This window comes from Notamacropus eugenii, chromosome 3, assembly GCF_028372415.1.
Source record: "Notamacropus eugenii isolate mMacEug1 chromosome 3, mMacEug1.pri_v2, whole genome shotgun sequence".
In the NCBI taxonomy this organism is placed as follows: Eukaryota; Metazoa; Chordata; class Mammalia; order Diprotodontia; family Macropodidae; genus Notamacropus; species Notamacropus eugenii.
The window spans coordinates 341,389,404-341,406,673 of record NC_092874.1 but is presented as its reverse complement, the minus strand read 5'-3'; the positions used below and the strand labels follow the sequence as shown (position 1 = coordinate 341,406,673).

General features: G+C 34.5%; 1 protein-coding gene across 6 annotated transcripts in view; it reads right to left on the bottom strand.

The window, feature by feature from the left end:
• The window catches only part of DMXL1 (Dmx like 1), a 140,609-nt gene that overhangs the window by 54,031 nt on the left and 69,308 nt on the right, over positions 1-17,270 (bottom strand). For 4 of the 6 annotated variants that reach the window (XM_072597125.1, XM_072597127.1, XM_072597128.1 and 1 more), the window contains exons 25-28: positions 14,342-14,533; positions 13,394-13,470; positions 12,492-12,616; positions 11,577-11,825 (exon numbers count right to left, since the gene is read on the bottom strand). In XM_072597125.1, the coding sequence (XP_072453226.1) occupies positions 11,577-11,825; positions 12,492-12,616; positions 13,394-13,470; positions 14,342-14,533 (643 nt within the window). Of the gene's footprint in view, positions 1-11,057; positions 11,172-11,576; positions 11,826-12,491; positions 12,617-13,393; positions 13,471-14,341; positions 14,534-17,270 lie in introns of all 6 variants that reach the window. The other 2 variants (XM_072597130.1, XM_072597131.1) reach the window with 1 other exon arrangement.

Here is a 17,270-nt window from a genome sequence, read left to right as displayed (position 1 = left end):
TATTACATTACCAATAGCCAGATATTACTTATAATTCTGTAATTATAATTATATAATAATATCCAGACTGGAATTTAACATCTACTGAGAATCTAAGAAAAAGTTGAATATGACACAGATTTAGGTAACTGTGATATCTACCCAAGCTTAGGAATGTACAAACAAGTAAAGGTATTTGAAAAACTGATCTGATAATCACTTGAACTGAACAGGAGCTATCTTGTCTTTAAATTTATCTTCAGGCTTATACCTAGCTTTCAAAACAACAGGAAAAGGCAAGAGATACTGGAGAATGGGAGCACAGGATATGACACTGTACCTATAACATTTCTCCAACGACAGATTCATCAATTCAACATTTATTGCTACATGTAATGCACTGTTAGGCACAATAAAGACAAAAGTTCTTTGCAAAACAAAAATATTTCACCAAATTTCTAGAAAAAATTTGGTTCCTGTGTGTAAATAAGAAAAAAACGTGGATGCTCTGCCCCTCATCTGTTTGAGTGTTTATTAAATCACTCCAAGAGTTCACTATAGCTTTTCCTCTCGTTTCAACTCCAATGGACTTGCCTTTGCTAAAATTAAGTAGTTATAGACAGTATTTTACTTTAGATCACGGAAAACTAGAAGTGATAGAGAAGGCTATGGATAGCATTAGACTGAATAATGTTAATGGCCCTTGAAAGCAACAAGAAGCTTCACAGGCTTGTGGCCTTCTCATTATGTCCTAAGGTGGCATCCTTCCTTTTGAGAGAGCAGAGCTACCCATCTCCTTAAAAATAATGGGAGTGAATAATACAAGAATATACAAATGCCATTTTCACTACTATTCCTTCCAAGTTTGATCTGGGATAATTTCTTTTCAACAGAGAAAGAAATCGGCATAGCATGAGTTAAAGTCAGTACATCTTTATTTATGCCTACAGTTGTAAATTAACAACACAGCTTTGCCTTTAACAAGAGGCCAGAAAGTCAGAATATAGCACTACGAAAATTTGTCCCCAGAGTTCATCTCTTCCCTAAGTACATGTGCCTCCACTCTTCTTTCCTTATCTTTCTATCCATCTATGTGTCCATATCCATTTAACTATTTTTCTACTTTTATTTCCCTCTCACTCACTTTTTAAAAATCTTCAAAAGATGTGGTTTCAATATATATATACTGAATATATATGTATATATACATGCATACATGTATATACATGCATACACATATACATGCATACACACATATATACACACATACACACACACACACACACACACATATACTCCCTCCACTCATTAATGTAGTATTCAACCCTTAGGAGACAGTTTTAGAAGACTCCTTCCACTAATGTTGCATTCAACTCTTAGGAGATTTGTTTCTGTCCTCCCTCTGCTTCTAAAGACAAAGCTCTCTAAAACTGGTTAGGCTGTATTTCATATGATCACCTGCTCCTAGGTTCATACAAAAGTCCTATTGATTTGGTAGGATTTGTAAGAGCATGGTCTCAGCTAACAGTCTTCAGGAACCCAGGCTCACCTCCATACAAAAGACACTGGAATATGATTGTTGGGGCAAAATTCTCCTTTAAATGGGAGTCATTCAGAACTGAAGTTTAAATATTATTTAATGATTTATGATACAGTTGCATCTTCCCTATTTTTAACTTTAGAAATAAATGAACAGGATATTTTGTATTTCTCCTTTTCTAAAAAAATCAAATTCAGTCGCATTTGTAATTTTCTATGGGTTCATGCACCTCGACAACTCCTCCTTTGAAAGTATTACTTGAATTGTGAAAGCCAGTATTGTGAAAGCCAGTAGGTGTTATTGCAGAACAAAATGTATTGTTATTTGCATATAATGTAGTTGCATAATAGTCACCACCCACATAGAGATCAAAGGAAAATGAAAAGGACCCACATGTACAAAAATATTTACCACAACTTTTTTTTGTGGTAGCAAAGAATTGGAGGCTGAGGGGATGCTCATCAACTGAGGAATGGCTGAACAACTTGTGGGGTGTGACTGTGTGAGAATGACTGTGATGTAATATTATTGTGCTGCTATAAGAAATGATGAAAGGGATAGTTTCAGAAAGAACCTGGGAAGACTTATATGAACTGATACAAAGTGAAGCAAACAGAACTAGGTGAACATTGTACACAATAACAGCAATATTGTAATGACAATTAATTGTGAAAGACTTGGCTAATTTGATGAATACAATGATCCATGACAATTCAAAGGACTTATGATGAAAAATGCTGTAGAGACAAAACTGATAAACTCAGTGTAGACTAAAACACATTTTTCTTGCTTCCCCTCCAAAATGGCTAATGCAGAATTTTTTTTGTATGACTTCATATATATAATGGGTATTGTATTTCCTGCCTTCTCAGTAGGTGAGGGAGGAAGTGCAGGAAGGGAGAGAATTTGAAAAGAACGTAAAAAGTATTTTTCAAAGAAAAAAATTAATAGAGTAGCTAAGTTATAACGTTACAATAAAATTTCACAGCTGAATAAGTAATGAGTCTCAGGAGAGTAGTATGTAGTAGAATAGAAGGGGAGAATGGTATAGAGTGATGGGTACCAAACTCCTTGAGTGAAGAAATTTGCATTAATACATTAGTCAGACGTGAGGTAGTGACTATTTAGTTATACATTTCTTGATCAGTAGTTCAGTGGTTTGGAAGAGATAATTGAGGAACTTCAAACATCCTGTCCTCTACACAATTTGACTCTGAGACCTTAGCTAAATGGAGAAGTAACTTTTGATATGCCTATGTGATCAGGAAACAAATGTTCAGATCCTTGAAAAGAATCTCAATTGTTCCTGAACTTATTTTACCTTTAGGGCAGTTGTAAAATGTGATTTTAAAAGTTTAGAACTTTGAACATTAGATACTTTGCTATGTAAAAGATTTTTTTAAAAAGTGAATTCTACAGTAAAAAAAAAATCACAGATTGAAAGTATAAATCTACTGTCAACTATAACTTTTGGAAATTTAAATAATGTAAATGACCAACAAAACAGGTCAAAGTATTCCATCTTCTGATCTGGAAATTTGTTGTAAGGCTTCTATCAATAATATGGAGTATTTTAATTTTTTAAATCTTCACAAATTGCTATGAAGAAAAACATCTGGATTTACAGGTCTGTATTTAGAGAGAGAGAAAACATTAAACATGAGGTAAGCATACTTCAAAGGACTTTGCTGACATTCCAACAGCATTCCAACAGATGATGACGTGCACACCACAAAGAGCAACAGAGTACTTGTTTTGAATTTCATTTACTGGGTAAATCAAAGCATCACAACCATAAATTTACAAATTTTTGAAGGAATCCAATAATATGAAATTCAAAGTCTTTTTTGTTAATATGTACAATAAAATGCTGAAATAATGAAAAGTGCTTTTGTGGTTTTGTTTTAAGTAAAAAAAGATAAATCAGATTTAAGGAAAAATTATGGATTTCTAATTGTTACTAGCAAACTTAAGCATTTTATGAGAATATTACTGCTCAGGTAATGTCCATTATCAAAAAAGAGTAGCCATTGTAGTAAAAGATATGATAAAAATTCAACTGTCATATAATCCCCCCAACACAGCCCTGCACCATAGGATTTAGCTAATCTGAGAACTCTCATTACCCAAAAATGGTAATGTTAAAGAAACATTGAAAAATATTTGAGGGAAATGTTAGGATTTTGTATCATCAAATAATTTTTTCTAATCCACAAAAGCATCTAATAAAACAATCTAAACTTTTCTTAACAAAATTAGGTTTACAATTTGTACCCTCAAAAAGCAGTTAATGGCATTTAACATATGGTAACATTAAAGAGAAATGTTCTATTTTAATTTGTAAGGTAAAAGTTTGGAAGTAAACAGAAATGGAGAATAAAAGGACTTATTGAATTGAAGATGATAATCAGTGACTTTTCCTATCCAATTATTTGAAAAGTTCCTGTTTAAAAGAGAGAACTACAGGTTCAGTGTTTTTAAAAAAAAAATTTTTTTTGTATTTTATTTGAAAATTCAGAAACATGAGGGCTACCCAATGTGGTGGGGACATGTAAAGCTCTAAATAAGTCAGTTATCCAGATACCCAGAGATTAATACTTTAAATACTAAACTTGTATAGCAATATTTATAAAAGGCACCGCCATCATGGACAGGCTATAATCAGTATATAAACCAATGTTTGTGCAATTATCTTCATTCCTCAATTTGCACATCATTGTACTATTCTATAATATTAAAAAATTACCTCAGAAGCAATTGGGATATACACATCTGCTTTTTGACACAGAGAACAACCCAGAGCACTGTGCTATAAAAACTGACAGGCTTTCATTATGGCATAGGTGACATCCTGAAAGAACTTCAAAGATCTCTTTGCCCTTGTATTTTTTAGGCAGCATTTCTTTCATCTTTTTCTTGTGGCTACCTGTTGTCTACTGTCATTTCTCCCATTGAATGGATGTGACAAATCCCACAACTAATTCTAAGCTTGACTACTACCTCTCATTCACCGATTTCTTTCTTCTCTCCATATTCTTTCCCCCATGCTTCTAGATTTTGGCACCAGTGGGATTGGCTTTGATAGGCATCTATCCTCAGCCAGCTAACACATTTGTTTTTATCCAGTCTGAACGGGCCCACTGTATCTACCTAAATTTGGTCAGCTTTTCTTCTAAAACTATTTCTACATAGCTATAAAGGACGAATGTCTAAATATTTTGTATTTAAATTCAACAAGGAAATGAATTTGAGTATCAAATCTTAACCACTGTCCTATTAAAAAGTAAACACAATCATCTCCCCCCGCCTCTTTTTTGTTTGTTTTTACTGTCTCAAAGAGTGTGAGTCTGAAAGAAAGAGATGATAATAGCAATGCCAAACAGATCTATGCCATGGAAAGGCACTAAAAGAAAATAGGAATATTCTTCCACTCCAAACATCTCTAGAAATGAATGTACTTCCATAACATTCAGCATAGTCTTGAGCTTCTCATCCTCAGAAAGCCAATAATCCTAAAAGTACTATTGCAGAATCATACTCTCCGATTAGGAAGGAACCACAGAACACATACTTGACAAGTATCAATCCTTTGTACTTCAAGCCTGACATGGTTCTCCAACCTTAGTTGGACTCAGTAGGCTTTCTGTGGGAGGGAAGCCACACTAATTTTAAATAACTCCTTGACTGGAAATTTTTCCTAAAATAAAGCCTAAATTTGCCTCTTGTTGCTTCTAGATCTGTTTCCTGGAGTTTAAAAAAAATGCTTTTCATATGCATGGATATTGCTATAATATCCCTCTATACCACACTTCAAGTTTTCTCTTCTTTAGGCTATATACCCTTAGTTCCTTCAATGGGTCGAAACAAGCATGAACTCAAGGCCCTTTAGCATCCTCCAACTGGCTTCTCTAGTTTATCAATATCTTACTTAGAACCAATTACTCAATTCCAGATATGCTCTGACCAAGAAAGAGTTCAAGTAGGACATTCACACTTCCTGTCCTGGACATAATGAATTAACTTTCACAGTAGTCACCTACACAGCTAATTCACATTGGTCTTATAACCCCCCAGGCCATTTTCAGACTGAGACTTACATTGTGTGCTTATGAAGTTCAGTTTTTAAACTTACATGCACAATGCAGAAACATCACTCCTTCTATGACTATCTCCCATGGAACATCACTGTGGGAGACTACCTGTGGAAAGCACCTTGCTCAACTCCTTGGGAAGTAAGTTGTTCATCTCCTTCCTTTCATCCATGTTGGCACTTTGATGGGCACAAATGACATTCTTTCCTTTACTCCTTGAGTTCTCCAGTTCAGTATTATTTTCACTATATTTTTCTAACATTCCACTGATTAAACTATCTCTATGCGTTTGCACAGGATGTTCCACATGCTTAGAATTCACTGTCTTCCACTTTGCACTTAGAATATAAAAGCTCTTTAAAGCTAAGCTCAGACATCACTGCGAAAAGCCCTTTCTGAAGCTCAGAGCTGCTAGAGTCTCCCTCTCATTCCTCCAAGCAAAAATCTTTTATTCTATTTTTTGTATGTATTTTATATTTATTTCTATGTATTGGCTCCTTGAGGGCCAACACTTTTGTATTTTGTGTTCCTAGTACTTACAAAGAGCCTTGCATATAGCAGGTGTTTAACAAATGTCTGCTATTTACAGTATTGTAAAAAAACAACCCCCTCCCCCCAAAAAAACCCCATAAATACTGATCAACATGATAATGAACCAAAATTCCAGAGGATAAAACATGGTACTGCCTTCTTGACAGAGGAAATACAGAGTAAGATATAGTTTTTAGGTCATGGCCACCACAGGAATATGTTACTTAACTATTTTGGGGAGGGATTTTTGTTTTCTTTTCTTATATGGGTAAAGGGGAAAGATAGATTTTTGATATTTGAAAAAAAATTAAACTTTATGATGAATGTTTCTTGCATGGGCTCAGAGACGGTAAAAGACTTAATAGCTAGTATTTATACAGCACTTTTAAGGTCTGCAAAACACTTTTTATGTAGGCTAACTCCTTTTACTTGCCCATGACCACACAACAGGTTTTGAATCCAGGCCTACCTGGCCTCACTTTAGTCAATAACTCAATCAAAAAAGAAATGACTTTAGTCTGGTAAAGTCCATGGGAGCCTTGGTAAAACCATAATGGCTCTTTGTGATCACCACTTCCTTTGTGACCAGTCCTTCATAATACATTAGAACGTTATCCAGAATCTAAGTCAAATGGACAAGAGTTTCCAGAATTCAGTATCTTCCTACTTTTTAAAAATAAGCAATTTACCTTCAAATTTGTACTGACCCTCCCATTCTCTACAATCTTTCATAGATTAACGATAATAGCTCAGCAATAATACCTGCCAGTTCATGAAGATGAGTCCTCCTGTTTCCAGACCTGGAGCTCTATCCACTGTGCCACCTAGCTGACAATAATCCTTATCTATTTCTGGGTGTATATGACTCAGTATGTGGTCACAGACGACTAATTCCCTGGTAGTCTCAGTGGACAAAGTGAGAATACTCCTAATTCTTCACTGTTACTTCCAGACTTTCCTTCTACCACCATCCCTCAGTAACCTGTTTTCTTTTCAGGTCCTCACTATCCAAATTCATCCCAATCTAGACTGTTATGTTAATTATTTATCAACTCCTTCTTCCTTTCTCAATAAGTTCAGTGCCTAGCTCACAGCTTTTCTCTTCACAAGTTGTCCTCTCTCACCAGGGGACTTCAGCATACATACTGATGGTCCCTCAAATGCACTGAGTTTCTCAATCTATTTAGATGCTGTGACCTAACTACCGTACTCTACCTCAGCTTCATACAGAGAAGGTCATAGCATGGATCGTGGTCTCCACTTCCCTGTACATCAACTCCAAAATTTCTCTATCCAATTATAATCTTTTATTATTGCAGCTTTTCCTGTGCCTTCAAACCCCTACAGCTCTCTAACCTCCATCCTCTCATCTCCTCAGTTCTTTCCCCAGGCCTATCTTGACCAGATGAACTTCACACTATCTTTCAGTATTTATTCTTACCCCCTTGTTTTATTATAGATGATACTTGTATTGTTCCTTTGGTACTACTGTGCTGCTGAAGAAGAGTTAGTGAAAATCATGAAACTACTGATTCAGCCCACTGCAAATTTATGTTATCTATTTTCTACTAAGCCCTCACTACAGCGAGGCAATCATTTTACTCCTCCCTAGTCTATTCACTCTCTTACTCTATACAGATGCTTTTCCAGACCCTTTTAATTTATCTGTAAGGTTCCCACAATATCCCTTCCTTTCTGCTGAGGATCTTACCTCATACTTCACTGAAAAAACTTGGGCTTATTTACTGAAAATCCTCCCTCTTCCATCCTTTTCTTCATCTCAAATCACTCAAATACCTTCCTCCACTATCTTCTACCTGACTCTGACCTTCTTGCCAAGTCATATCCCTCCCTCTACATGCACCCTTCACTGAATACATTCCCTTCTTTTCCAGAAGACCAAAGGCAGTATCATTCTCCTCCCCTTCCCTCCCCTCTCCCTATCTACTGGTTTCCTATCTCTTCCTATCTACTTGCTGCCTGAAAACACACCTGAATTTCCCATCCTTAAAATAAACAGATGATCGCTTGATCTAACCTTGTCTATTAGCTATCATCTTCTATCTGTCCCCCCATTTTTGCCTAATCAGCTTCAGGTGGCTATACTACTAGGTGCCTACCTTTCCTTTTCTCTTCTAAACCCTCTGGCTCTTGACCTTATCATACATATGAAGCTGCTTTTTCCAAAGTTACCAATGATCTCAATGCCAGATCCAACAGTTTTTTTTATGAATTCTCATGTCATTTGACCACTCAGAATGATTCATCACTGTTGGTCACTCCCTTTTAGTTCTCTCTTCTCTTGTTTTGGAGCAGAAGGAATACATGAGCTAAGTATGAGGAGTCAAGAGAAGTCAAACAAATTGGTAGAAGAAAAGGTTACCAAAAGAAGGGAAATAAAGTTGTCTGTTCCTGTTAGGGGGTACACAAAGGTCCATTCATTTCCACTATCCTCTTTAGATAACTCTCCCTTTCTTTCCTCTCATCCCCCTGTTCTTGACTTCACATCAGAACTCTCTCTGAATCCCACCTCATTTCCTTCCCTTCTCCAGCTGAATTCCCCAGTAACATGGAACTTTGCTCATCCTCCTAAGTCTTTGAAATCAGCTCTCCTAAAATTTAGAATATATGACAGACTGTCCTCACTTCTTTTTTTAAAAAAATAAAAAACTCTAAGACAGAATAATCATTTCTACCTCAGCAACCAGAGCCTCCCCTGTTGGTGAAAACTACCATAAAATTTACCATTTGGATGAAACTGTTGTGAGAAATGAAGAAATTATTAGCTGCTCTGCTTCTGGCAAAGAAAAAGAGCTCCAATATGTTGCATGATAATTGCACTCCACTATCACTACTCTGTTGTACTTCAGGCTTAGGATCTAATTCCTAAACCACTCACCTATTTCATTTTTGTTTATGTGCTTGTACTTTTGTGGCAATGTCACATCTTATTCTACATATACTGAAATTAACTGAAATGCTCTCCACCATGCTTCCCCATCTGATAGCATATTTTTGATTATTTAGTACTACCCTAATATATTTAACTCTACCTTGAGTCATCGCAAATAAAATTTCAGTGATAAGGATAATGTTAAATTTGCTTACTTGTGTTAGGTTCTCTAGTTCATCTTATTAGATATCCACACTTTGTACATTTATGTATAGGGATCTGATGCTAAGATTCTTTAATATTATGGACTCCATTACCTGCCAGAAATTTGCCATTCCTACAATTGAAGGCAATGGTACAGAAATCCAATTCCTATTCTGAGTCACTATCTTCTTAACTAGCTATCTACTTTCCAAATCTGCTTTTAACTTCCGAATCCCTAGCCTTCAATAGACAGCAGCAATGAAAATATCATCTCTGCCCTTAATGTCTTAATTTGCACAAAATTTCTTAATCTTTAGTAATGCCTTTTTGGTTACTTTTCGCTACATCATTTGGGCCTGCATTAATCACCAGTAAATGTGAGTAAATTCCTTGTCATACCTTGCATATATGCCCTAAGATTGGAAAATTCTCTGTTTGTTATATGCTCCACAATTAGCTGGCATAATAACATTAACTGGGTATCACAATGAGTTACTATCACCTGGGCCAAGTACCTAGACTCCTTCAGAAACCTCAAATTTGTTTCTTAGTTCCAAGTAATAAGTGATTCTTCATCCCTTTCTCCTGTATGTCACATACTTTAATTCTCAAAGTTCTTGATGTAGAGCAGCCTCATGTGAAATGCACTTCTGATTACTGTAAGACACAGTCTGCTTTGCCATCTTATTAGCAATGCTGCTTCAGCTGTTATTTGCGTCATCTCTTCTGCTATGGACAGACTCTTTACATCCACCTTGACGGCAACAACTGTCTTCATTTTCCTGCTCTCACTCACTTGGTGTTGTTAACATTAATTCCTGCCTCACCTTCTTGAGCTTAAGTCTTCCTCCTGCCCCTTTACTTATTCCTCAGATCTTTCTCCTTGGTGTGAATCTTTTTCCTGAAGTCCTCTTAAATTATTTCTCCTCCAATTAATTCTTTGACCCTTTTTACAACTCTAAAGCCCTTTAATCACTGTCAACAATTCCTTCTCTTTCACCTTCATCTCCTGACATTCCTTCTACTTTAATTTCTCCTTTGGAAATCAGAAATGCCTGGTTTCAAAATATATGATTAGCTTCATAAAATAGTATTTAAAACTGACGTTCATAAAATAATTCAAAAAAGAAGTCTATATTTTTCCTCCACACAGGACACTTGTGCTGCTTGCTGGTGCTCAATGGGATAATTTTAAAAATTTCAGTCACTCAAAATACAAAAAACTGCAGAAAAGTGGAGTTTTGAAACAGGAGATTATTATGTTATAAATAATAAGATATATATGGATTGCTAAATCCCAAAATAAAGTCATGTATAAGAGATTTTTTCTTTTTTGCTATGCAATTCTGTAAAATTTAGTATTACTAAGCTTGAAAAATTTTAGTATATCATTTACTACAATAAACAATTATATTGTTTTCCAAATACCATGATAAAAACTCACTTTAAAATGGCATTATGAACACTTAGAAATCCAAAATCCTGATACCTATATCCATAATATGACAAAGCAGCCTCTTTTGAAATGCACTTCTGATTATTTCAAGCCATACTCTGATTTGCCATGATCATAATCTTTAAAGTTAAATGAGTACTTTAATAATAACTGGAGACAGATTAAAATACTGCATCACATTAAAATACTAATTGATTTTTAGCATCAAGATCATGGCTTTGCTGAAAGGGAATTTTCTTGAGAAGCTCTATTTTCTATAATTGCCAAATGCAACAATAGCATGTCCCTTCCCTCCATCTCCCTCCCCGCCAAAACATACAGCAGACTGAACTAAAAAGCCTATTTCCAAATCTAATATCTTGCCTGAAAGACTGGTAGTGTTATGAGAACTGATGGCTGTGAGAGCTTTGGAAAACCCCACACACTCCATGGAGAACACTACTACTTGGTGTGGACTAGGCATAGAAAAGTATCTTCCTGCCAAAAGAGAAAACAAAGTCTGTACTTACAGTAATGGAAGATAAGGCCAATAGTTACAAGTTTATGAAATTACTTAAAACATTTTCTGATAAATGTTGAGGAAATCATATTTTTACATTCTTAATCCTAATAGAGCTTAAACACATTAAAGGCAGTACAAGCTTGGGGACTGAAAACAGCACAAGGAGTCCTCATTTAATATGAAATGTACTCTCCACTTCAAAACCAATTTGTCCCCTTGAATGAAAAGAATTTGCTTTAGAGCAGATTCTGAACAGTAACTAAATCTAAGTCACATGGGCTCAATGATTTAATACTTTTATCTTTAAAAAGAAATTAGAATAATCTATAACTTTTAAAATTAGGGAGAATCTCTTAGCATTAAAGAAAATAAAAACTAACCAGTTATGGCTTTTGATGATGTTTGTTCTTTGCTAGGAATATGAGCTCCTCCACCAAATACAGCAGACCACATATTTTCATTTAGAGGGTGGGCCACAATCCGAAATAGCACATTACTAGAATGTGTTGCCAGACCATGGATGAAGAGACTAAGATAAACTGCTGTGAGAATTTCACAAAGCAAAACTGTAAGTCCCGACTGAGCTTCCTCCCCAGAAGAATTCAAAAGGCGAATAAGAGCAGTAATTCCTGCAACAACAACAGAAAGAATAATGGACTAGGAGTTTTAAAAATAAGAATAATCTCTTACAATGTTTTTAGTCAAATGTCAAAGAACTTAAACTGATTCTTATCAATTAAGAAAATCATTCCTAGCACAGTACAATCCCAGGTAGATCAATCTTACATTATATGCATTAGAATACTTCAAATACAAAGGAAAAAAAGGATCCAAATGTTATTATGAAAAGGAATTTAGAAGATATTAGCAATTAGGGAATAGTGCTACCAGGAAAACTAAATTACTACTATAAAAATGGTAAAATTCAAATACAAAATTGCTGACTGCTACAATTTTGATCTAATGATTAAGGGAAAAAACTAATGGTCAAAAGATAGTATAATTTTTATTATCTAGTTATAATTTAAATATTATTCCATTTTTAAATTTGATAATCTTTTTTTGGCCAAAAATCTGGCATTTAAGTATAAGATGTCTAAAAGTTTAAGAATTTTATATGGTTATAATAAACAAGCTAAGCTCAGAAGAAGAGAAAATGTGTCTTCATTACAAAGATGAGAGACTACAGTATAGAAGATATAAGTGAAATGAGAACAAAAGATAGAAATAATTTTTTTAAGTGTTCAAAAGACTGACTAGATTACCAAAACATCTTAAAAAAAAATAACTTGTACCTGGCCATTGAGCTGGAGATGTATTGGGAGTAATTGTTTCATCTAGGCTTGTTTTCAAGGACTGCCGGTGAGAAAACAGTAATGTCTGGTATACCATTCCAGTAAACTGATTTGTTTGCAATGAACTATGGAAAAGATACAATATTTGTAATTATTATTATTATTTTTAGTTTCCAATGCAATATTTTCCTAACTTTAGTTTTAATATACAGAATGGCTTTCAAATATAGATGTAGTTTTAGTTAAATTTTCACATTAGATTGCATTGTTTTACTACAAAGGCTAGCTTTGTGTGAGTCTTGTAAATTTTATTTACTTTGAGGTTGTATCTCCCTATCTTGCCCAGATTAGAAGTGAAACAGCCACTCATAGGTCCAATCTGTCTTTAAGCAACCTGTTGACTCCCCCTCTCTTCTGAGCGCTATGTTGATGTCAGCCAGATTTGATGCAGACTTCTGATTAGTTTTAGCCCTATGGTAACTAGTTTGTTCAAACTTAATGTTGCCAAACTGTGCTTTTAATTTTGGCTATCAAATATCTATTTTCACTTAGTAACAGAAACCTAAGCATCTAGACAAAGGTCATTGCCATCACCTAAAAACACAGAATGAATGACCTCAAACTTAAAACAAAAACATACCTAAAGTGACAAGAAGTATATACATGCCAGTTATCCACTGTACTCATTAGCCTAGTTTTTCATTTTTTGGTCTGACAGAATTCAAGTTCATGTGACTTTATAACAAGACTCATGTTCAATTAAAGGGTAAAAAATTCTGAGAGGGTTACTTATTAAAACATTGCTTTGTTTGGCTTTACGCAGGATTTTAAAATAGTACAGTGAAACAAATCTTTCTTGGGTAATAAAAGTATTCTTAAATATTAACAAAAAAGGTATTTACCTATAGTTATGGCCACCACAAAGACACTGATAAATACAAGCAGAGAGGGAGGCTGCTAAAGTGTGCATTACATATACCTGAAAAAAACCCGACAAAATATAACTTTTCAAACTATATTGAATTAAATAATTTAACCATATGAAGGAATATTAGAAATCAATAAACAGGAGAAATACAAATCCAAACAATGCTCAGCAAAGAACAAAGATGACAGAAGATCAGAACAAGGCTGCAGGAGTTGTGGAAAGACAATTACACCATGGACTGCTGGCTGAGTTGTGGAAGGGAATTGGGGATTTTTCCAATAAAAATATTAAAATGCTCATACCCTCTGACCCAGACGTTCTGTTGCTAGGTATATACCTCCAATTCTTATTGACAAAAAGGAAATCACCATATATACCAAATATATACACAAAATACAACTAATAGAAAATAAACTCCATGTGAGGCTACTATTGAAAAAAATCTGTCTTTTCCAATTAAACATCCTATTAATTTTAACAAACACTACAGTTATTTCTATAAAAGAGCACTCATTGAAGAAAATTATTTAAAATAAATTAGTAGCTTATAATTGATAGAAATAGTAAAGAGTATAGAAAGCTATTCCCTGTTATCAATGAAAATCAAATATTGGTAAAAAAGCAAAAAACTAATCAGTAAACAAGATGAACATAAAATTATACTCCATATATGATGTTGTGAGACAGCCTAGGATTCTCATCAACATTTAAGCTTTATTTCTATGAGAAATACATACCTACTTCCCTATAAATTTGTGTTCACAAAATTATGATAGTCTACATCACAAAGATATTCTCCTTCATTTGAAATAACGTAAAATTAGTTATGAAAAAATAATTGCGTTCATCACATCTTTTAGATACTAGCAGTTTTATATACATGGGAAAAGAAAGGGCAAAAAGCTAAACGAAGTATACTTACTTTATTGTTCTGGGTGTCAGGATGGGGTGGTGAATCAAGGTTTATTATGGCATGGAGTATATCATGGGTCAAATTACTAAGGTGCAATAGAGGATTGGCAACTACTGTTTTGGCACTGGCTGTACATGCAAAGAGGAGAGGTATTGAGGTTTGATCTGGCAGAGGGCCAGGAAAAATTGGTTCCAATGTTTCCTAAGAAAAGAAACCAAGGAAGGAAAAAAGAAAAGAAAATGAATCAAGCAATTATAGCTCTTATAATACTATTTCAATCTAACTAATAAAGAAATGTATTGGCTCACTGGAATAAATTGCAGAAAGAATAACTTACTAAACAAGAGATAAATTCTGCATATCTGAACATACAGATTTATTCAGAAAGAAACTTACAGGTAATTTAGTTCAACCTCCCACTCAAAGCAAAGATTCTCTTTACAATACCTCTGATACATGGTATACATCAATATTTCCACTTTTAATTTAGTATCATATATGGAATCTCATTCCATGTTCAAGCTAGTGCAATCATACAAACTTTTTACATATACCTTGAACCAAAATGTGCTTTCTTTTAAATTTTACCTCTGGCCATAACTCTAAAACTACATAAAATAAATTTCAATTCCTCAGTCACATGAAAATCTTTCGCATATCGGATAAGCTGTAATATATTCTCTTTAAGTGTCCTTTCTAAGCAAGACATCCCTAGTTCTTCCAACTAGCCTTGTGACACGGCTTCGCACAATCTCAGTTACCTTTAGACTATATATAGACTGGCAGTGAAGGGGTCTGAAATCAACATAAATATACAGGAGTAGTCTGACTAATACATGATATAATTATGTCATAAGATTGGGGTCGTATACTTCTTATACACAACTTTTGCTTTTTTTTACACCATAGCAATGATTCATACTGAATTTGGAAAAAGCATTGTGTTTCTTTCTTCTCAGCCTATGCTTGTGCAACTGGATTTTTTATGCCAAGAGGAAGACTTTAAAATTGCTGTCATTTGTATCTATTTTGGATTATTTTTCCAGTTGTCCATATATTTTTTGAAACTTGATTCTGTTATGCAACATATTAATATGCTACTTTGTCGTTTACGATTTTTTGCAAATGAACAAAATTCCTTTATGTTTCAGTTAAAATGCAATTATTTCTCTAGATGTGGGTAGCATTTTCCATCATGAGTCCCTCGGCATTGTCTTGGATCAACATATTGCTGAAGAGAGCTAAAGCATACATAGTTGATCATCATATAGTGTTGCTATTACTGTGTACAACGTTCTCTTGGTTTTACTCACTTTACATTAGTTATTTTAAGTCTTTCCAGGTTTTTCTGAAATCCACCTGTTCATCATTTTTATACCACAACAGTATTCCATACCATATACCAAAACTTGTTCAGCCATTCCCCAACTGATGGGTATGAAGTTGCTATCAATATTTTTGTACATGTAGGTTCTTTTTGCTTTTTTTGTGATCTCTTTGAGATACAGACCTCGAAGTGGTATTACTGGATCAAAGGGCATGCACATTTTGATTGGGCATAGCTCCAAACTGCTCTCCAGAATGGCTGGAACTCTACCAACAATGCATTGTATCCCAATTTTTCTACATCCTCTTCAACACTGAGATGTGAGATGGAACCTCAAAGTTGTTTTAATTTGCATTTTTCTAATCGATAGTGATTTAGAGCATTTATTCATATGACTATAGATAGCTTTGATTTCTTCATCTGAAAAGTGTCTGTTCATATCCTCTGATCCTTTATCAATTGGGGAATGACTTTTACTTTTATAAATTTCACTCAATTTTCTATATTTGAGAAATGAGGCCTTTATCAGAGATACTTGGTATAAAATTGTTTCATAGTTTTCTGCTTCCTTCTAATTTTGGTTGCATTGGTTTTGTCTGTTCAAATCCTTTTAAATTTACTAATAATAATTATTAATTTTACATCTTGTAATGCACTCTCTATTACTTGTTTGGTCAAAAATTACTCCCTTCTCCATAGATCTGACAGGTAAATTATTTCTCACTCTCCTAATTTACTTAAGGTATCATCCTTTATGTCTAGATCCTCTTTGACCTTATCTTAGTATACGGTGTAAGATGTTGGCCTTCTTTTCTGCCATATGGTTTCCCTTCAGTTTTTGTCAAATAGTGAGTTCTTATCCCAGAAGCTAGGGTCTTTGGGGGCACCCAATTACAGATAATGCTTGCTGGATTTTAACTAGAAACTTTCCTTTTAAGGAAAGATTATTTTATTCTTAGGCTCTCTAGTGTTTTTAATAGGAATAGATGATATATTTGTCAAAAGCTTTTTCTGCATCTATTGAGATAATCATATGATTTCTACAGATTTTGTTATTTATCTGTTCAATTATGCTGATAGTTTTCCTAATATTGAAGCAGCTATGTTGCTCCAATGAAAATGGACGATAGTTATTTCAGTGGTAAACTGGGGAATCAGGCAGTTTACCTAGATTTTAGTCAAGAATTTGATAACGCATTTGTGTTATTCTTTTGAAAAAGATGGCAGTAGATAGGGCACCAGCCTTGGAGTCAGGAGGACTTGAGTCCAAATCCAGACTGAGAGAGTAGCTGTGTGAACCTGGGCAAGTTACTTAATTCCCACTTAAAGAGAAAGAGAGAAAGAGAGAGAGAGAGAGAGAAAGAGAGAGAAATATGGGCCAAATAACAATACAATTAGATAGATCTGGGATCAGCTTGAATAAATAGAGGAAGTAGTCAATGCTTTGATGGCAAATGTCAATTTAAAGGGAGTCTTCATTGGAGTGTCCCAGGGACATGTACTTGGCAAATGTTATTTAATATTCTTATCAATAACTTAAATAAAATCAAGGATGGCACGTTTGTCAGATTTGCAAATGACACAAAATTGAGAAGGACTGCTAAGAGTGGA